This window comes from Vulpes lagopus, chromosome 5, assembly GCF_018345385.1.
Source record: "Vulpes lagopus strain Blue_001 chromosome 5, ASM1834538v1, whole genome shotgun sequence".
In the NCBI taxonomy this organism is placed as follows: domain Eukaryota; kingdom Metazoa; phylum Chordata; class Mammalia; order Carnivora; family Canidae; genus Vulpes; species Vulpes lagopus.
Genome location: NC_054828.1, coordinates 107,324,419 through 107,347,017, shown reverse-complemented (window position 1 = coordinate 107,347,017; position 22,599 = coordinate 107,324,419). Strand labels below are relative to the sequence as shown.

At 39.2% G+C, this 22,599-nt stretch overlaps 1 protein-coding gene across 6 annotated transcripts in view; it reads left to right on the top strand.

Moving 5' to 3' along the window:
• The window catches only part of RASGRP3 (RAS guanyl releasing protein 3), a 105,262-nt gene that overhangs the window by 53,955 nt on the left and 28,708 nt on the right, over positions 1-22,599 (top strand). For all 6 annotated transcript variants that reach the window (XM_041755712.1, XM_041755716.1, XM_041755713.1 and 3 more), the window contains 9 exons: positions 6,566-6,694; positions 9,938-10,132; positions 11,317-11,419; positions 12,632-12,694; positions 13,267-13,398; positions 14,714-14,861; positions 16,322-16,495; positions 16,866-16,982; positions 19,062-19,337. In XM_041755712.1, coding sequence (XP_041611646.1) covers positions 10,063-10,132; positions 11,317-11,419; positions 12,632-12,694; positions 13,267-13,398; positions 14,714-14,861; positions 16,322-16,495; positions 16,866-16,982; positions 19,062-19,337 — 1,083 coding nt within the window. In that variant the 5' untranslated portion in view covers positions 6,566-6,694; positions 9,938-10,062. The remainder of the gene's footprint in view (positions 1-6,565; positions 6,695-9,937; positions 10,133-11,316; positions 11,420-12,631; positions 12,695-13,266; positions 13,399-14,713; positions 14,862-16,321; positions 16,496-16,865; positions 16,983-19,061; positions 19,338-22,599) is intronic.

Below are 22,599 nucleotides of genomic sequence, written 5' to 3'. Positions count from 1 at the left end.
GGCACCTGCCTTTGGTCCAGGGCGCGATCCTAGAGTCCCGGGATTGAGTCCCGTGTCGGGCTCCCTGCATGGAGCCTGCTTCTCCCTCTGCCTGTGTCTCAGCCTCTCTCTCTCTCTCTCTCTCTCTCTATGTCTATCATGAATAAATAAAATCTTTTAAAAAAGTCATCACCGTTAATAGTAAAATTTGATAATAAATTTAATACTACTAATAAAGCAGCATTATATAATCCCAGTGCTTTTCACAGTGCATCCATTTACTTATGCTTTTTAAAAAATCCAATGTCAGTTCAGAACTCAGTGCATCCCAATCATTTTATTGTCATCAGCTCTTATTCTAAGTATTGTCCCATATGTGTTCTTTTTTCCTGTGAGGGTAAAAGTTTCTTGATAACAAATTGATGATATCAATCTGCCCAATTCTGGAATCAAGCTCAGATATTTCTGGCTGTTTTGCTGTCTGGTACCACTGAGTTTGGTATTTCCTATTCTAGTTCTGTGACCCATAAATATCCTCAGATGTCTCCTCTTTCAGGAAGCCTTTCCATATCTTTTTGGTTAAATTTGATCCCACTTTTGTGCTCTCATAAACACTCAGAGCATGTTTCTGTGACACTGGACTTACTGGGCTCATTGTTTTATAATTATTGGTTTATAATCTGTATCCTACAAGGGGATATAGGCCCTTTAAGTGGGTTCTTTACATCCCCAGGCCATATGATAGCACCTAGTGTTTAAAAGACATTTAATAATCATTGGCCCTTTTATTTTGGTTCAACCAAATGTCTTTCTGTGAGCATGGTGATACTTTTGAAGTCTGGTGCTTCTTGCTGTATTCCTATGAAAGAACTTAGAACTCAGGTTTTAAAATGCTTTCCAAGAGGGATCCCTGGGTGGCGCAGTGGTTTGGCGCTTGCCTTTGGCCCAGGGCGTGATCCTGGAGACCCGGGATTGAATCCCACATCAGGCTCCCGGTGCATGGAGCCTGCTTCTCCCTCTGCCTATGTCTCTGCCTCTCTCTCTCTCTCTCTCTGTGACTATCATAAATAAATAAAAATTTAAAAAAAATTAAAAAAAAATAAAATAAAATGCTTTCCAAGATTTTCAGAGATGGGCAGCTTCCACCCTAGCACAGAATGATGGTAGGTTAGAGAGAGAGATGATACTGCAGGCTGTGCTTTCTGTTCACATTCTTTTATCTTCATTCTCTTAGATCCCCTTTATGTAGATTCTAACCCCTAAGATTGTCATTTGGCCCCAGTGGGTGGATCTCTAAGAGTTTTATTCACTCATGCCAGTTGCTAAAAATGTCTTCTTGCTCCTGGTGGGCACATAGGCATAACTATGTTAGTGCTGATACCAAGTACTGAACAGAAGTCAATAAGCTGAGCTCAGAGCTCATCACACATGGTCTCCTTGAATTTTTTGTAAGGACTAATTAACAAGGTTTAACTGAGTTTTATTTATTGCTAGATTTCTGGGGAGAATACTGGCCTCCCAGAATGCAATGGGTAAAGCACTCCAGCACCATATTGGCACTGACAGCATTCAAAATGATGACTTCTTCCTCCTTCTCCTCCACCAGCATCATCATCATCTAGTTCACTCTGGAGTAAATGAACAATCAAAGGATAAGGGGACGTGACCTCATTTCAGGGGATTTGGAACCAGGTCCTTCTCAAGCATTAGTGCCACAGACAAAATTTTTAGAAATATAATGCTGAAGAAAACACCCGATCTTCATAAAAACTGTTTTCCCAAAGCTTAAAATGGTAACTTCTAAGCTAAATGTTTTCTAGTTCTGAATCTTATTTTGGGATATTATTTACAATCGGAACACTAGAGTTGCCATAGGAGGTCATAACCTTTCCACGGAGTTGAATGTGTCCATCTGGAAACCATCTGATTGCAAATGTCCAATATGTGCATATATTGGTTCTCTTCTGTGTTTGGCTTCAGCCAAATGCTAGGAAAATATCTCTTTGGTTGGACTTTGGAATTTCATATTTATTACTATAGTTTCTTCAAGATTCTCATTTCTCATTCAACTCATGTCAGATAGCTATAAATATGTTTGCTTGGTTGCTGATAATAAATATCAGTAACCAAGAAAATAAATATAATACAGCTTAACCTTGTTACTTAATTGTTAACCCAAATAACAAGGGGGCCTTTGGAATGAGCTTTGAGCTGCTTATTTGACTTCCATTCAGTATTTGGTACCAGTGAGTCCCTGAAATGCCACGCTTGCTGTAATAATGATGGTTATTCATCTTCAGACAATAGAGCCAGTGATAGAATACTTAGAATCTAAGCAGAGGGCATAGTCCACATTTGTTCTAGACAATGCCCAGAAATTGATCTAATAGGCAAGTCTTAAGAACAGTTAACACTTGTGTGGGTAGTAGAAAAAATATAAATTTTCAGGTTTAGACAGACCTGGCTTTGCCACTAAACTAGTAACATAACATGGACAAATAACTTAATCTCCATATGCCTCAACTTCATCATCTATGAAATAGAATAATATTTCGGTCTCAGGATATTACAAGATTTAAATATAATATTCCCAACATTATGTGTATCACATTACATGCCACCAGCAAGTAGTATTTGAGAGAGCTATTATTACTTTGTTTTCTTAAATCCAAAACAATGTTGATTACTAATGCCCTATTGATTTAGGAAAAGCTCATTGTAGGAGAAAAACAACAACAAAAGTTTAAAACCCAGGAAAACTTCATTATTACGTTAAATAAATCCATCCAAGACAAGAATGAAAAAAAATTACTTTCAGAGTTGAGAAAGTATTTTCTGCAGCTACTCCATATGTCATTGTTAAATAACAATTTGGGGATATTGCTCCATTATTCATAAATGTGTGTGAGGGAGCAGAGATACAGGAATCCCGGCAGGGATTGTAGAGGACACGGCAATGGTGGCTGAGGCTGTAGATACCTGAATGCAATATCCTGGATCAAGACAAATGAGACAAATGATTTCTTTATTATTTCACTTCCGGTAGGGTCTGTCTTCACCATTTGAAGCAAAGCTAGGTGAAATGGGAGGGATGCATGCTCTTGTGAGGGAACTGCCTAGCAAATGGCAGCCATGCTTTAGCTCTGAATTATGGAAACCACATGTGACTGGACTATATAATAGCATTAACTCAGAATTGCCTGTTCCATAAAGAAGAAACTTGCCATATAAGTTGTTCCAGAAAAGTTAAATAATTTCAGAAACGTGGCACAAGTGAGTGATGTCACCCAGGGAACAGGGAACACTAAACTTCTCTCAAAACAAACTCCAGAAGAGAAACATCAGCCCTTGCAATGGAAATAATGGAAAATAGCCCAGTAATTCTGGTTTCTTTCTTCTGTGCTTTACATCTGTTGCATATTTTTTCCTCTTGATAAACCTTGGATCTTCCAGCAGATGACCTTATCTCCTTTTTAGAGTTAATGAATCATTAGAAACTTCCTTGACTTCCTGCTATCAAAAGGACAAATCTATCTATACCTCTACTCATTCTCCCCCTTTTTCCTGCTGTTGAATTGAAAAAGGTGACCTGTTACCATATCCAAGGTAAATCCCTCCACCTAGGCATGGGGCCATCACTTCTATCCTCTCAGGGACTTTGTTATATAGATTAAATTCTTTTTGTCCTGTTCCTTAAATTTTCCTTTCCACTGATTCTTAGCACTTAAATATGCTCAAGGATCAATTCAGAAATTTAATAGGTTTCCAGAAGCTAAGTCAACATTTCCCTTTGGATGTCTCAGACATCTCTAACTTAACCCATCTAAAACTGGACTCATCATTGTTTACCATGAACTTCCTTCTCCTTCCTCTTCCCCTCAGTTTCTCAATCTCAAGGGATTGGCTCTATAACCCAACCAAATGTCTAGCTAGAAACTTGGAAGTTATTAGCAGAAACCTTTCTGTTCATTCTCCAAAGCCATAGGATCAGCAAATCTTGTTGCATCTATTTTCAAATTATATTCTGTAGCCAGCCCTCCTTATCATCTCTACTGCCACACGCGGGTTTAGATAACAATCTGTCTCTTGCCTAGATTGTTATAATTGACTACTAACTGGTTTCTGCATCAGGGTACATCTCTTTTCCATACTGCAGCTGAAGGGATCTTTAAAAAAACCTACATAGGATCATGCCACATTCTTACTCCCCTTTAAAACAATGGTTTCCCACTGCCTTTCAGATAAAGCCCACACTCCTTCATATAGCTTAACAATACTGATCATGAGCTACGCCTATGGATTTTTTAGTCTCATGTCTTGCCACATTCAATACTTGAGTCATTCTAAATGTCTTTCAGCTTTTCATAATTGCCATCTTCCCATCCACTCTTTGCCTAGCTAAAACTCCTTTGGCTCCTGGAATAAAATTAGAGTTCTTACCCTTCCTGGGATTCTTTATTGTAATTACTTGTTTAATTCTTTACTAGAGTATAAGAATTATGTCTTTCTTGCTCACCAATTTATCCTTTTCTCTGTTTGTACCCAATCTCTTCTACCAGCCACTCTAGTATCTTGTTTAGTATCTGGTGTCTAATAGATCCTCAGTATCTGTCAAATAAATTCATTAGTTTTTAGGGTTTTGTTATCATTTCTCTTACTGAGCTTAATAGCCTTGATTTTTCCAATGGAGTCTCAGAGAATATAATCACAGCATCTTTCAAATCTTATGTCTGTGGTGAGAAAAGTAGATTAAGCTTGAATGTGGCCAGAACAACAAATGCTATGACACATTAGTTGTTAATCCTTAAGGCTAAAAGGTTTGTAATAATTAGCATTCATTCTCACTAAGGATTTAGGCATTTAGAGAAATCCCCTTATCTCCATACAAAGGTCATATAAAAGCAAAGACATATTTGTGGTCATTTATAAATAAAGACAATATCTGCCATTAGGAGGGAAGAGTCTTTAAGGGCTTTTGTTATTTTTTTTTTATTATTGCAATGGAGATAATGCTATAGACGAGACTATCTTTGGAAGTTCTAATATGGCCAACATCATTTCAAAACTATTTGTTGAATACTTACTAGATATAATATTTCACCTTATAAATCCTACAATCCTGGAACCAGGAGCAAACTTTGCTGTCATTCTGGCATGCTTCCTAGACACCATCTGGGAATTAAGCCTACAACATCTCTGACAGTCATTACTTTACTTTGGCTGGAGAACTTTTGGGAATGGAATTCCATTGCTGATGAGGCCACCTGCCCTACCCCTGGCAGCTCTAGTGTCACAATATTTTTTCTCTGATTTCCTTTTTCCTTCTCTAATGTAACACCTCTCTTCCTGTCACTTCAATCATATTGGTCCTTAATTTCACCTAAGTCCTCATTTTAGAAACCCTTACATTTTGGAAGGATTGGGTGCCTGGGTGGCTAAGTGTCTGCCTTCAGCTCAGGTCATGATCCCAGGGTCCTGGGATCGAGTCGTGCTTTGGGCTCCTGCTCCACAGGGAAACTGCCTCTCCTACCTCTGTCTTTCATGAATAAATAAATAAAAATCTTTAAAAAAATATTGGAAGGGAAGAGGTAGTGTGGGCAACCAGTGTTCTATAGGACCTGCAGTGGGTAGATTTTACCTCTGTAACTCCTTCAACAGTCTAGTAAAGTAAGCAGCATTAATGGCATTTTACTCAGAGGTAAGTAAAACTTTTCCCATTTGCTTATCTAATGTTGAAATCCAGTCCAAGATTATGAGTCAAGAGGCTTGGGTGCTAATTTATGTCTGTTAATGGACAGCTGTATAGAATTGGCTCCTTTTTACTATTTCTAAAATTGGGAGCTTGGTTCTTATTGTCCTAGGAAACTTCATGAGGATTTTTTGAAGATAGAGGCTTTCATGTTAATGAAAGCCTTTTTGCTGCATGAATACATCATGGCCTTTGGAAATCACACCCAAAAGAACTCTATTGCCCTTTTGAAGTGAGAACTTCTCTCTTAGAAGTAATTCAAGCCCTGGGGAAATTTTTGGCTTATTATGTCCTTTTCAAACTTGTGAGAAAATGTGGATGCTGGAGAGCAGTAATTTTCATTGCAGCCAAAGAGTACCTATCAACACTATAAAGCAAGTCTCAAATCATTTGGAGACTAAACAACCTGGACTAAAATAACATTGACATTCAGGTTGTGACAGGAGTGATTTAGAGTTAGTTTGATGATCACCACAACAAACTGTTTTAGAGATTTACTAACATTCCAAAGTTAGTGTTTGGAAATTCTTAAGGACTACTCCAAAGATAAAAGTTTATTTGGATCAAAATAGTAGTTTACACAATGGATATAAATTTTGATTTTGCCACATTTGCAGGGCTTTAATAGGCTGATTTTTTTAATTACTTGATTTAAAAAAAAGTCCTCAAATAACTATATTGAATAATTTTATTTTTTTAAATTGACTTTGTAGATGAAATTTAGACAAAATTTCAAAACTACCTATAGGGTTTTGGGAATACTGTAACACAATGTAGATTCTTTTGGGCTTTTGTTAATTAACTCTGCCTGGGGATTTCTTTATGTTCTTCTATCAGGTTCTCCAAAGTACTTGTTATTCAAGGTGGATAAGCTGGTTCTGCAGACTGCATCCCCAGTGCATTTTCCAATGATGATAACTGCCCTTAAAATTCGTTCAGACCTGGATATCTTTCAGTGTGAAACCAGTGAGTATTTCTTTAAACTACTGTAGATTATGTAAGAAACTTGACAAGATAAATATGCCTAGAAAAACCAAAAGAAACATGCTATGATACTAATGAGTGTTATCTTTGGATGATGAGGTTATGGATAACATTTTTTCCTTCCCTTTTCCTTACTGTCCTATATTAAAGGATGAATATATATTGCTGCTTTTTAAAAAAATTGTTTATTTATTTATGAGAGACACAAAAAGAGGGAGAGAGAGAGAGAGAGATAGAGAGAAAGAGAGAGAGAGGCAGAGGCAGAGGGAGAAGCAGGCTCCATGCAGGGAGCCCAATGTGGGACTCCCGGGTCCCCAGGATCATACCCTGGTCCAAAGGCGGTGCTAAACTGCTGAGCCACCCAGGCTGCCCCTATATTGCTTCTATAATAGAAAAGCTTTACTTTTGGAGAAGCAGTTGTAGACACGATAATATCCACACATATAAAAATTAAATCTCAGGTACACGTTCAGGTAACAAAATGCTAAGCAGGGACATAGACATATCTATTGATTGCAGAGACAGATTGTAACTGGATAGTCCAGCCTACCTGGCTCTCAGATGCTGGCTTCATTGCAGATCATAAATATAACTCCAAACATGGTGACAGGTCTTTGGTACAAGGTTATTTCTAACCCCTTATGGAAAGGTATCAGGAAACCCCTCCATAAGGTATTCCTTATAGAGAGGAATCGGGAAACCCCAGATTCCTCAAGTAGATCTGCTGAATAATTTTTCTTTTGATCTGAGAATCTAGTTTAGTTAATCTAGGCTGCTTGGATCTAACTTTATTATTTATTGTTTAGTTAATCTAGTTAACTAAATAATAGTTAATCTAGTTAACTAGATTATTAGTTAATCTAGGCTGTTTGGATCTAAATTTATTTTTATTATTCAGTAAAAGTTAACAAGATAAAAAATGTCTATATATATGAGAGCGGTAATCAAACTTGTCACTTGTCCAGTCTTGACTTTAATGGGATTGACAGAATTTACATTAGGGAAATAAGAAAAGGGTTGCCCCCAGAATGTTCTAAAAGAGATAAAAAGTTCTTGTTATGAATACAGACAGATGCTATTAAGTCTAGAAAGCTGGCAGGAACTTCTGTCCCAGGATGTTTACTAAAAGCTGATTTAAATTACTAAAACTAACAAAGGTGTAGTACACATTCATACAAATATATACATATTCAAAGACAAAGCTTTAACAAGTTTTTTATTTTATTTGTTTATTCATCCATCTACTTATTCATTAATTCATCAAATGCTTTTCTTGGTATCTTCTCTGTGAGGGACAAAAATTTTTGGAGTTGAGCACACCAAAAGAGAACAAAACACAAAAATCCCTGTATTCATAGAGCTTATGCTTATAGTGCTAGAGAGATTTCAAAACAAATAAACAGGTAAAATATATAGTATGTCATGTGGGGTTAATCGTTAGGAAGAAAAATAATTCAGGAGGTGAGGAAAGGCATGCCAAATAGGAGGTGAGTTTGGGGAGAAAGGTCTTGTTCTAAATAGGGTGGTCAGGAAAGGCCTCACCGATACGGTAACTTGGTCAAGAGATATAAAAAGAGTTGGTTCCAGACATCTTTAATATTTCCCTTTGACAAATCATTTGAGCAGCAGAAGTGGGAGAGCACTGATCCAGTGTTTCTGTTATTTTTACAGCACATGGGAAATAATTCTATTTTTTATTCTTTGAGCATGGCACCTCCGGTATAAGAATATGGTTTTCACACAGAAATAATACATGGCAAAAAATTCTCTTTGGATTTATGTGCCTAGTGCACAGACCCACTCAAATGTCACTCTTTGGTGGTCTTATTGAACTAACACAACCAAACACATTAGCTTCTTTTTCTATTCATTCGTGTGTTTGTCTTCTGAAGTTGACTTTGAGCCTACTGAAGGCAGGGATGGGACAATGATTTGTTCATCTTGGCAGCCTCAGTACTTAGCTCAGTGCCTGGCATTTGTTGGGTACTCAATGATTACTAGTTGAATAAATATATTTTGAAAGTAAAATAGACACTGACTTCAAACAGTTTAAGAGATTAAGGCCCAGTGGCCACATTTGCCTATTAAACTGACCAAAGTGGATAACTGTCTTACATCATGATCTCTGGCCTTCTCTAAGAGCTATATATAGGGAGCTGTCATAAGGAATCTGTAAAATAAAATGATGGTGTTTCCAACGGCAGTACTTCCAGTGTAAGGAACCCTAACAGGTTATTTCTAATCCCATGCTTCCCATGACGATGCTGTAAAATGGGACCTCTGTTATATCCACATTTTTCTTCTACCTATGCAACAGATCATTTGGCTATGACCAGCTTCTGATATGGTATGGAGGAGTGATATTCTTCACTAGATTACGGGGCCAAATTGTAACAGTTTATGATATCCCTACTTGAGAGAGCAATGAAAGACGGAACAGGAAACTAAAAGTTTTATTTTACAACAGAGTCCTGATTCTAGGCCTTATTAATTGTCTGGTTTGAGACCAGTTGCAGAATCTCTGCAAATCTCATGATCTCATCTGTAAACTGGGAATAATAATTACTATTGTTAGGAAGCATTGCTATGAAGCATCATTGTGTGGGTCATAATGGTATTTTTTTTTTCATAATGGTATTATTATGAAGGTCATGTTGGATAATATATTTAAAGCATTTGGTATGGTACCTGGTATATAATGTGAGTGGCCAATAGCTTATTGTTAATACTTTCACTATTACTACTACCACTACTACTCTACTAATGTTACTATTACTATTAAAAATAGGCAAGTAAGATTTTTTAAATCAGTTGTTGAATGTATATATGATCATTGAGGATGATGCTCACCAGTATATTTGAACTTTAAAATTTATCTCCTTCTATATACTTGTAATAATATTAAACCATGTAACATTTGTAATATTCTTAAATATCTCTCATCACTTAAGAATATGAAGAAAGTGTAAGATCTTGTATCAAAAAAATGTCAGCTACAAAATGGAATGGTATCTAACAGAACATTTCTGTGGTCTTGGAGCACCCTGCATACCAAGGAACAGTTTTGTAGGCATTTTGCCATCCTCGTGGTTGACATAATCTCTGTCACTCTGATCCTTGTAAAAGGATACAGTCATTGGAAGTCCTTATCTTTTTAGGTAGGGAAGTAATACTCTAATGTGGTCTGCACTCTGGTCTGATAACTTTCTTTTCTTGTTTCTTTAGAATCTTGAAGTATAACTAAGAATAGACACTGGTACCAACACAAACATTACCAAGTTACAGGATTATGGAGATGGTCTATCTGATGCTGAAAATGTGTCTAGTTTTTTGACAACGGCTAAATAACCATGGGGTCAAGTGGACTTGGAAAAGCAGCAACGTTAGATGAACTGCTGAGCACTTGCATTGAGATGTTTGGTATGAGCCTTTTCTCCCTTTGATATACCTTGATAGTCTCACTTCCCCTTTCTTCAGATGCAAGTGTTGCTGTGGAACAGAATTCAGTCTCCATCTTTAGTATTTAAGTCCTTTTTCATTTACCTCAATCTATCTCCCTAATAACACTGCCCTCTGCATTTCCTTCCCTCTACTGCCCATAGCTAACATGCCAGCCACTCTGTCTACTTAATGTTTCTGGAACATTCCCTGCATCTTTCTACCTCTGTGCCTTCACTGAAATTCTGCTTCAGGGCTCATCTCAGATACTGTCTCAGATGTTGACAATACCATTCCTAATCCCCACTGTCAGGAATGCTAACTGCTTCCTTCCACAGCCCTTTGTGACTTTCTTAGGGTGCTGTGATCCTCTCTCCATCTTTTGGCTCAGACAAGTGTGAGTAGCACAATCTGCTCCATTCTACATGTGCATATATGTCTTAGATCTCCTACTAGGTTACAGACTTTACAGCCATATGCTTTTTTTTTTTTTAAGATTTTATTTATTTATGACAGACACAGAGAGAGAGAGAGAGGGGCAGGGACACAGGCAGAGGGAGAAGCAGGCTCCATGCAGGGAGCCTGACATGGGACTCAATCCTGGGTCTCTAGGATCATACCCCGGGCCAAAGGTGGCGCTAAACCACTGAGCCACTGGGGCTGCCCAGCCATATGCTTTTTAAACATTGTTTACATATCTACTTCAGCGTTTCAGATTATTCTTTGCACAAAGTCATGTGGGTTTTTTTAATTTTTTAAAATTGATTGTTATAGGAAGAGTTAGACCAGAGTAGGGTGGCCAGATAAAATACAGGAGGATCAGTTAAATTTAAATTTCAGATAAAGTATATTTTTCATGTAAGCATGTCCTAAGTAATGCATGGGATATACATATACTAAAAATTATTTGTGGATTACCTTAGTTCAGATTATTAAGTGTCTTATAGTGCTAATTGCTAAATCTGGCTATCCAGCACCAGAGGGAGGGTGAAACCTTCCTATCCACTTAACTTGCAAAGAAGTACCAATGGAAGGAAGAGGAAAACAATAATTGGGTCTATGAGAAAATTTTTGACACTAATGTCTCTCAACTGTTATTAGAAAAAGAGACGAGTAGTACTGTAGTACTGTTGTCTTCTCACTCATTTTATTTTATTTTTTAACAGATGACAATGGAGAGCTGAATAATAGTTATTTGCCAAGAATAGTTCTACTGATGCACCGATGGTATTTATCTTCCACTGAATTGGCAGAAAAACTTCTCTGCATATATCTTTTCAACTACTGTGTAATTTTTACCATCATAAATCAAGTTCTGTATTTAGATAGAGTGTCTAACAAAAGCCGGTAAATTAAGATGAATAAACAGTCTTTAGTCAGTTATCCAGCTGTTTTGTGGATATATATAGATGTCTAGACAAGACATCTGGATGATGGACCAAACAGTTGACTATCCATCTGGATGTTTTGGCTCTACTTGAAAATAATTACTAGATATAAAATGAAACAGAAGCTGTAGGCTGAATGCTTTTAACTTGACTTAAACATTTCTGCTGTTAGTACAATGAAAGAATAGCCAACACTGATCCCAGAACTAATTTATTCTTTTTAGGATGGCAAAATGATGGACATTTTGGAGGATACAGTTTAGACATATGGTAATGCCAGCCAAAATAATGGGATCTGGCTCAGGCATAAACACCACCTGAGTTTTCACATCTTCCCTTGCTGACAAGACACAAAGAACATTCTAGCAAGTTTATTGCAATTTGTTGGCTGACCTTAATTTCAGATTTCCTTCTGGGTATAAAAGTAAAAACAGAACAAAACACAGAAACCTCATTCTATAATAAGGGCTTTTAGCAGTCTACCACTTTTGTACACAGTCTTGAAAGGTGGCTGAAAGCCAAATGACCCAAAATGACAAAACAGTCTCACATTTACAGGGAGGTTTTATTCCCGGAGATCTAATATTTATTATGTCATCACTAATGTTGGTTCCTACAGTCTCCCACTGCTTCAAGCCCAGCTTGCAGATGACTGGGAATCCTCACAGGGTAGGAGGAGTCTGAAAGGCCGAAGGTCTGTCAAGTATTTATTAGGGCCACATGGGCATCCATCTGCTCATTGCAAGCTTCCTCCACTTCCTACTTCTTCTTTCCATCCTTCCCACAGCCACAGGGTAGAAGGGGATGTCAGGGGGTAAGAGGACATTCACCCTGAGCAGAGGTCCCTAAAAGGGAGCAAGATCCTAGTCCCCAGTGGTCTGAGGGTCCCCAGGTCTCAATATTAAGGAGTAGTGTGTAGGTTATAATTACTCAGTGCTGACATCGTCAGAGCCCATTCTCTCCTCTATCTGAACATCCACATAACCCACACGTCCCCAGTATGGCCTTCTTATTAGGAATTCATCTAAACTGGTCAAACAGGTGTGGGCAAAGGAAACAGCGTGCAGAGGTTTTTTTTCTTTAACTAGTATACGTATCGAGATGCCAGTGGAGAAAGCTGTGATGAATTTCGGTTAAAGATCTGCTACTTCATGAGGTAAATATACATGTAATTGTCTTGTAATATATGGTTCTGGAATGGTTGACAATTTCTTTTGCCCCAGGCAGCAGACCTGGTTTGGCAATAGAATTGACTCAGATTCCTCCTTATACTCATTTTGTTTAAGTTGGCCTTTCTCTGTTCCTGGGAGTAGAATTTATCTTTCTCTTAGAGATCAAGCAGTAGCAGATGTGGTTAGGGAATGAAACTAGCTCTTGGAAAGACTAAATTCATTTTTTCTCTATCCCCCCACCACACACATGCTTTCCTATCTAGTTTGTCATGAGTCGGGAGAAGTGTTTCCTCTCAGCCGTGGTTCAACACTTAGATGTGAGTGCAGTTGCTCAGAACTTAGGGTCAGAGAGAGAGACTCAGAGTGGGTGTGATCCCAGAGTCCTTGATCGAAGGAGGGAAGAGTGAGACCCCGTGTCACGGGTGGGGAATAGGAGATTGCTAATTTGGGATATGGTTTTGTGTTCATTGTTAAATATAATCTGTAAAATGATACAATAGTTTCCATGAAGGTCTAGCTTGAAATCTCATCCTCAAAAATACTTGATGCCTTTCAGGTACTGGATTCTCAAGTTTCCTGCAGAGTTTAATTTGGATCTTGGTTTGATCCGTATGACTGAAGAGTTCCGGGAGGTAGCTAGTCAACTAGGGTATGAAAAGCACATCAGCCTCATCGACATATCCAGCATGTAAGAGTGGCACAAGCTTCTTTCAAACATGATGAGTCCACTGTCTGGGGGAGGGAGTGGTGATGACTCCACTTAAACTCAGTACATACTGTTTCGGAATCAAGGTGTGCTCCTTTGAGGAAAACCTTGCTGCAATAAGCACAGCCCCACTGGATATGTTTATCTTTCCAACCTTCAGTTTCTTTATTTGTAAAATGGTGATAGTACCTTTCTCATGGAGCTATTATGAGCATCCAACAAATACATAGTAACATAGCATTTGGCACATAATAAATGCTCAATATTTAGTTACTAAATCTAGTTCCTGTCTCCTATGTCCTGGCCACTCACAGTGTGGTCTGTAGATGAGTAACATTGGCATCACCTGGGAGCTCAATAGAAATGCAGACTCTTAGGCCTCACCCTAAACCTGCTGAATTGGAAAGTGCATTTTAATAAAAGCCCAGGTGATTCATATGCTCATTCAAGTTTGAGAAGCCCTGTACCATGTGCTTCTGAGGTTAGTCTGAGGCTGTACAAATGTTGACTATAATTTTGCCATGAACTGGTTAGCTCAATTATTAGGAACTCAGTACTTATTAGACCAGCATTTTATATCTACTAGTTAGCTTTGTTAGTTACCTTAGAAAACTTTTTAATGACCTTATATATGGTTAATGCATCTTGCAAAGATATACCTTTGTGTCCTTGGCATTCATATTCTAGTCCATTTTCCTAGAATACTTCTTCAAGAGTCCTGATCAACAGTACGTGATCTAGGAATCATTAAGGATGTTGTTAATAGATTATTCAGTTCATTCCTAGCAAATCAGAATCTTTGGCAGTGAGGTCAGACTTCTGTCTTTATTTTTTTTAATTTTTTAATTTTTTAACTTTTTTGACCTTTTTTTTCTTTTTGACTTCTGTCTTTATAACGAGCTTTTCAGATAATGCATATGTTGCTGGAGTGTGAGAACCACCTTTTGGTGGTTTTCAGGTGCCTTAAATCACCATCCTATATACTAATAAACTGCCAAATTTATATACCTAACCCTGACCTCTCTCCTATGATCCCAACCTAACTGGTCACAAGAAAGAGCGACCAAGAGATTCTGGATAGATCAGTGCAAACCCACCCTGTCTGGAAAAACAGCTCAAAGTTTATGTTCTATTGGCAATGGGTCAGTGGCTTTCTCTTCAAATATGAAGGACAGGGCGTGTATTTTGCACAAGCTCCTGGAAGCAGGCCAAGAGTTACAGAGTCAGTAGGTTAATAACTTCCATTGAGTGAAATGGCCTTTCAGCACATTGACCAGACTCACTGTTTCTTTTATAGTCCTTCCTATGACTGGATGAGAAGAGTCACACAGAGGAAAAAAGTATCCAAGAAGGGAAAAGCCTGTCTGCTGTTTGACCATCTGGAGCCCATTGAATTGGCCGAGCACCTCACTTTTCTGGAGCATAAATCTTTTAGAAGGATCTCAGTAAGAAACTGACATTTATTCTTCCAAGGATAACAACCCCCATGCCAACTTTCCCAAGAGCTGCGTTTTCATACTCTGAAGTATTGGCAGCTCTGTCATTGTGCTCCACTGGAAAAGTGCCCTTAATTCACAGGAACAATCCCTTTTAACCAAAGATAAATATTATCCTGTCTTTATTTTATGGCTTAGGAGCTATATATCTGTCGCTATTTTCAATGTCTCCTTTCATAGGATTAAAGCATGATTTTCTAAATACTCAGTGGAGATTTAACCATTCAAGGTTTATGTAGCTCCACTGACTTCTCCCAAGTGAACATGTTTTGCAAGCCCCTTCATTTGAGGGAAGAAATCTTTATTTAGGTAAGGATTTGTATAAATGCCTAATTATGGGTGTAGGTTGAAAATAAGACTTGTAGGCTTTGACGAAAATCTCCTATCAGGTTGTTTCTTTCCCAGGAATGGAGATCCTGAATTAAACTTTTCTTTCCTACTCTGTCTTGATAGCATTCCTTCTCTACCTCTTTTCTCTTCCTCCTGCTACGGTTTCTTCCTAGCCACCTACTCACTATCCACTTGTTAGGATAATATTTTTACAGTGGCTCACAATCAGCCTTTGTCTTAGCAAACTCTGGGACAGTTATTCTTCCTCTTTCTTTTCTAAGATGCCAGTGAGTTAATTACATTATTTCTTGCGAAGAAGAACATGAATTTGAAAGTATGGATTTCTGAAAGGCTGATTCTTTTCAATAAATAATCCTACCTGGAGAGGACCTTAATGGTTCTCCATCAGCAGGCCATGAGAGGGAACCCCCTGCACTCTTTATATGATGGAAGGCTCATATGTATCTGATGACATCCATCCTGACTTCCTGAAATGAATGTCTTTTTTTTGCTTAGGAGCTACCTTACTTCAACTAGTGTTTTTTTCTATTTTTTCTTGAAAAAAAAATGTTACAAAATTATCCTGACTTGAAATCATTATATTTATATTCATTTCCTTTTCTTTAATGTATGCCACTATATTTCAAACTTGCCTGACCATTGGAATCATCAGTAGTGACTGAAAAATGGAGATTCTTAGGTTCTTCCTCTGGAGATACTGATCCCTTAGGTCTGGAGTATTCCCAGAAACCATTACGTATAACACAAATGCCCCAGGTGGATCTTATGAACCAACAAATTTAGGACTCATTGGAATGTGACTTCAAATCTTGTCCTTCCCCACTCACACCCACACCCCCAACACTGTGATGTGGAAGTACGTGTCTATGTATGGGGGAAGTGAAACACAGCAAAATAATGTTAAGGGTACATGTATATTCAAATGTGTAAGATGCCATTATGAATGTTAAATAAATCATGTTGTTATGAAATAGTAGCACACATCTTCCATACAGCATTCTAATTTTTGGTTTTGCAAATACTCCATTATAATTCAGTCTCTGATCTTCCTTTACCAGTTCACTGATTACCAAAGCTATGTCATCCATGGCTGCCTGGAGAATAACCCAACCTTGGAGAGATCTATTGCTTTATTTAATGGAATCTCTAAGTGGGTCCAGTTGATGGTCCTTAGCAAACCAACCCCCCAGCAAAGGGCAGAAGTCATTACAAAGTTTATCAATGTTGCCAAGGTATGTATGTCTGGGAATTAGATGGGATTCTTAAACGAATCTAGATGTTCACTCACTCTAGAGAAAAGTTGAAGAAATTTGGGGTTCAAAATATAAAGGACAGTGAAAGTATTCATATCTACTGAACAACTCATAATGCTGTCATGAAAGAGGATTGCTTTTAATCGGCAATACTTAGAAGCATTTATTACAACTATTTTTTCTATAAAATAATGTTTCTCTGGTGGATTGCATTTGTACTTCATTTTAAATTGATAATATTTTTCCTAGATCCTTGTTGAAATTGTGCATGCATTCACCTGTAATTCAGAAAGGCCAGAATAATTTTAAAATTGTTACAAAGTATTGATATTAACATTTTTCATTGCAGAAGCTCCTTCAGCTCAAAAATTTTAACACCCTGATGGCAGTGGTGGGAGGCCTTAGCCATAGTTCCATTTCACGCCTCAAGGAGACTCATTCTCATCTTTCTTCAGAAGTTACAAAGGTACAGTGGATTAGATCCTAATCCCAAGGAATAAAAGTCATTTATAAATTGTTTAGGGATAGGATACTCCTAGGGACACCTGGGTGGCTCAATGGCTGAGCATCTGTCCTTTGGCTCAGAACGTGATCCTGGAGTTCTAGGATTGAGTCCCGCATTGGGCTCCTGCATGGAGCATGCTTCTCCTCCCTTTGCGTATGTCTCTGCCTCTCTCTATGTCTCTCATGAATAAATAAATAAAATCTTTGGGGGGGAAAAAAGAGAGATAGGATGCTCCTAATAAATGTCACTCAGGGGGAAAGTTTTCCTCTTAGGCAATGATTGGTTACACTTGGGGAATTAAATAGGAAGAGAGTGCTTGGTGCTTACTATATGATAGGCACTGTGACACACACAGGGGTACAAGGAGAATAAGACCAATCATTCCTACCCTACCCTCCTCAAATGAAGTCACTGAACACTTGCTCTACTCATAGTACTGTGTTCAGGGCAGTGAACAATACAAAGGAGGAGGGAGATGCCGACATTATCTAGAAATCCTGCAGACTTATAGCTGAGTTTTCAGGAACAAAAATATATTTTTAAAAAAATAATAATCCTGTCCTAAACCCAGCTTTTTCTGTCATATTTATTTCCAGACCACAATAATAATATTTTCCCTTATTGAGTAAAAAGGAACATTTCATCCTTATGAAAAGATCTCCTTGTAACCATGTAGTATGCTGTAATCAGTAAGGAAACTTTCAGCTATAAGTTTTTTAAAAATCTTGAAATTGCTGAAACATTAAGGGAATGAGCCATCTCCTATACCTGGAAGTCCAGAGACAGGGCCAGCTCCAAGCGTGATCTGATCAGAGCTCTGGCTCAGTAGCTCTCTCTTTTTTGGAGGATTAGGTTTTTGTTTGTTTCATTAGACTGGCTTCCCTCCTGGTTGGACTGTCTGCAGCAGCAAGAAAATGATACTTTCTTGCTCATGAAAGTTGGAGATAGGGAAAACTCTCTTCAGCTCTGCCCCCTTGGAACGAAAGACCTTCTTTTTAGGCAGATTGAACTACCTCAAGTCATATGCTCACTCCTGGACCATAACAGTTGCTATAGCAATATAATGTGCTGATTGGCTTACCTCTGTGTTCCTGAATTAATCACAAACCAGAGTGATGGAATTAGGATGATGGTAAATCAGAACCCATCTTTGGACCTGGGAATGGACGCAGCTCCATCTGAGTCACATGGGCTGCTTGGAGAAAGTGCAGACTGATAGAAAATGAGGTCTATTTGGAAGATCTAGTTGCTGTTGGGCAACTAACAATAAACAGCAGGATGTACGCCAAGATATGCTGCTGTCTGACCTAAAACATGGCACACATTCTATGTATAAGGGGGGTTGCTATACAAGTGTCTTATTTTCCTTTAGCTTTGTACTGAATTTCAAGTAAAGAGCAAAACCTATTTTACATGTTGTGAAGAATAAGTATTCAGTAGAGGCTCTTACAGGCTTGGAATCACTAGTGTCTGTTTGAAAATTATCTGAACTCCTTTTTCTTACAGAAAAGGAAACTGAGGCCCCCTTGACCTGAAGTTAATTGTTCAAGGTCACCCTTCTAGTTAATGACAGAGTCCCAAACCGTAGTTATCTCACACCCCAGTGTGGCTTTTCCTACCCTATTCTGTCCCAGGTTAACCTTCAAGTAATCTCATGACTACAACTTTCTTAGAACAATGAGGACACTGTCATATACTATATATTTTAATATGATAATGCTTATCTTTGTGGATCATAATATCTCCATGAAGTGTGACATGCTTGCAGGTGTTTGATGCTGTTTAACATGCCAGTATCCCTAGCAGGCAGGCAGAGGTGAGGGCAATTTCTGTTCTGCAGTTGAATAGGACAATCTTTCCCACTCACAGCCAGAACCAGTACCTTTTCTAATTTTCCTTTTCCAGGTGAATACTTCCCCTACATCAGGGTAGGTGCAATTGATACTTCTCTCAGCGGCCAAGGAATGTCCTAGCCACATGCAGGGCCTGGGGGTGGGCAGAAAGGAAGATTGAAACTTCTCCTTTTCCATCCATTCCCAGAACTGGCATGAAATGACAGAGCTGGTCTCCTCCAATGGCAATTACTGCAGCTACCGCAGAGCCTTCGCCGACTGTGAGGGCTTCAAGATCCCCATCCTTGGCGTGCACTTGAAGGACTTGATAGCAGTCCATGTTATTTTCCCAGACTGGACAGAGGACAACAAAGTGAACATTGTAAAAATGCACCAGCTCTCCGTGACCCTGAGTGAACTGGTGTCCCTCCAGAACGCCTCCCACCACTTAGAACCCAACATGGATCTGATCAACCTGCTAACAGTGAGTTCAAGGGACAGGAGTTTGCACTAAGGCTCTTGCCTCTGGGCTTCACTGCATGACAGGAGGAGGGTGCAGGATGATCTGGGCCAGTCATTCACCAGGTTGCATGCAGGGCTGGTAGGTGGGGAGAAATCGGAAAGGGTGAGTGAGGGAAGGGGAACCCACTCCCATAAGCAGCATGAATTGAGACTATAATCTTGGGGCAAAGAAATTTCCTGTTGTCTGGGGAAGCCTAGTCACCACCCCTATAGCTCTGCCTGCATCCAGAGCTCTTAGGCCCTCCTTCACTCAGCCCTTCTCACTCTCCTTCATCATACCTCCCTCTACATGGCCTCACCTCATCCCCTTCCCTTTGCCCTCCCTGTGCAGTTGTAGCTGAAGCTTGGGGTAATGTCCAGACCTCTTCTGTAATCTCCCTGCCCCCCCCCCACCAACCTCTGCAAACCCACCTGGCATTCGAGGCCCTTCCAGACTCATTGTCTATCTAACCTGTTTTGTTATCACCTGATCCCACATCACACTTGCCTCTGAGAAACATTGGACTTTCCACCATGAATAGTTGCCTTCTGCTTCCTGACCTTTGCACTTTCTTGGAAAATCCCTTCCCTACCCACCCCTGTGACTAGCTCAATTCAAAAGCCTCTGTCTTTCTGGATCATTCTCTGTTCCTCTCCAGAGCAGTAATACATATGTCACATGTGTGGCTCTTGCCCTTTGTTCTTTTATAACCATAGGAGGCATCATTTGTATTCAATTTTTTTTCCTGTTTACCTGCTTTACACATTCCATATCCCCAGCATGGTACCTGGCATGTTTAGAGCTCAACAGATGACTTGAATGCTGTATTTAGGAATGAAATGGGTCAGGCAGAAGACATCTACTTAACATTCATGTATTTTTTTTTTGTCATTTGTGGCTGGTCTCCAGTGCTTTTAGGCTGCTCTAGTGCTTTTAGACTCCACAGGTGTAAGAAGAGAACCTTCCCCATTGGCGGCTGCTTTATCAGGAGGAAGAGGCATAACCAAATTCTCTAACCCTTGTTTAACAAATGGAGAAGCAACTTCCCTGTTTGGGTTTATAACACTGAAGCATCTGACACTTGGCTGCAATACTGAATTGACTATTTTCCTTTAATGGCCATAGAAAATGAAAAGAATAACCATTCTGAAGCTCTGAGAGCCTAAATCCCCCTAGGACTCTACACTGGAATAAGAGTGTTGGTTCCTAGACTTTTTCACAAGCTGTTCCTAGAGCACATAATTGTTTACGAAAGAACAGAACCCCTAAAGTGCATGCAATAATGCCAGCTGTACCTTAGTATAAAGCAGAAGTGGCCAAAACACAGAAACATGAATCTCTTGGGGTTGAGTTTGTCTGACAACAGTAAACACACAGACATTCTCTATTGGGGGGGGGAACCTCACAACAATCTAGGCACCTGCATTTATTGATCATTTGCCATGTAAATCTGTTTCCATGAATAAGTGACCAGAGTTGCAGCCCTGATGAGACTGCAAAGCCACAGGCACAGGTGATGTCTGCAGACCAGCCTAAGACAGCCTGCATCCAGGCCAGCTTCACCATGTGGGGAAGAACATCACAGAGCAGCAGGTCACCGTACTTGGGCATTTTCTCATCCAGACAAAAGATAATGGTGGAGTAGGGGAATTAATTTTGAGTTGTGAATGCAGCAAGCAACAGAATGACAGATATTTAGAGAAGTATCAAAGGATTTTGAAGGAAATTTTTTTGGGTGCAAATGGAAGTTCTAAACTCTAGAAATAAGGACTAAGAAAAAAATTGTTTTTTGTTTTTTGTTTTTTGTTTTTTTGCTGGAAAGAAAAAAGATATCAACTCAATCTCTCTCTCTCTGGGGAGAAAAAAGAGGATACCCACTCAGTCTCTCTCTCTCTCTCTCTCTCTCTCTCTCTCTCTTTCTCTCTCCTCCTCTTGGTAATAAAGGAAGATATAGAAGCCACCAAACACCATATTTAGGAACAGCAGTGTTATCTAGTGTAGTGCAGTAGCAGAAATCCTAGGTGGGAGATCTAGCCTTTACCTGTGTGTGCAGTTACTTAGTTTTGTCTCCTTGATAACTGGGCTTGGACTTTGGACTTTTTATGAAGGGTTTTGTGCTCATTTGTGAGATCTCTTCCAGCTCTAAACTTCTATGATTCTAAATAGAAAGATTGGTGGAGCCTTGAGAATGAGGAACCTGGTGTCAGTCTGATTCTGTGGTTCCAGCCCAGTGGCTCCTCAGGATAGCATAGCCCCACATATGAGCATCTATCATCAAGCCAGTTTCTATTTAAAGACAACATCTCTCCTTCCTTCCCACAACCAAGGAAGAGAGGTTCAGTGCACAGGAATATACATTCATTCTTCCTGGTCACAGGTGGATTTATCTCTTCAATGCAGGTAGAGGTGACTCCCATCAGGTGTTCACTGGAGCCCAATGGGCATTTCACAGAGCACATATGGATTGGGATTAGAACCATTTGATTGACAGAAGCTGCCCAAATGTATGTGCAGCATTTGAAGGGGCCATTCTTTTGCCCCCAGACTCTAGGTCAAGTTTTTGCCCAAAGTGATTTTTTGCTTCTAAACATGGCCTCAGGTGAAGCAGCCAATTCACAATAGAGAGCCCTGGAAGGTAAAAATAAGAACTCTTAAATGAATCCACAACTACTGAGTGTCTGCTCCATGCAGTGAGCTGCATAGCAATGTTTAAACTTTCTGTAATAATTGATTGCATTTTCACAGAACTTTCACATGTATTTTCTTGATAGATTCTCACAGACACCCTAGGAGGTAGCCTGGACAGGGCAGAGCATGTAACATCACCACTGCCCCTCTGTATTTTACAAAGGAAGAAACAAATTTCTATAGGACAACAGGCTTGCAGATGGCGAAAATCTAAATCCCAGTTTGGAGGGATGAGGGATTCAGATTTTCCTCCCTCTCTCTCTCAATGATGGGAACATTGCTGACATTTATTTTATTTTGCATCTGTAAAAATTAAATAATCTCTCTTTCTTCATGGATGTCTAAAGAAGGAGTTAATTACAGAACAAAATCTGTGAATCAGGGACTCTGTGCCATTTTTATCATTGTAAACTTACCCCCTGAACAGCACTGGGCCTGTAAAGGAAGGAGGACCCCAGCACTAAACTGTTGGGATTTGGGTTGTTCCCCTTTTCGGGGACGATCTAGAGAAGGCATTTTCCATTGTGATCCCAATCCTGGAACCAGAAGCTTTAAA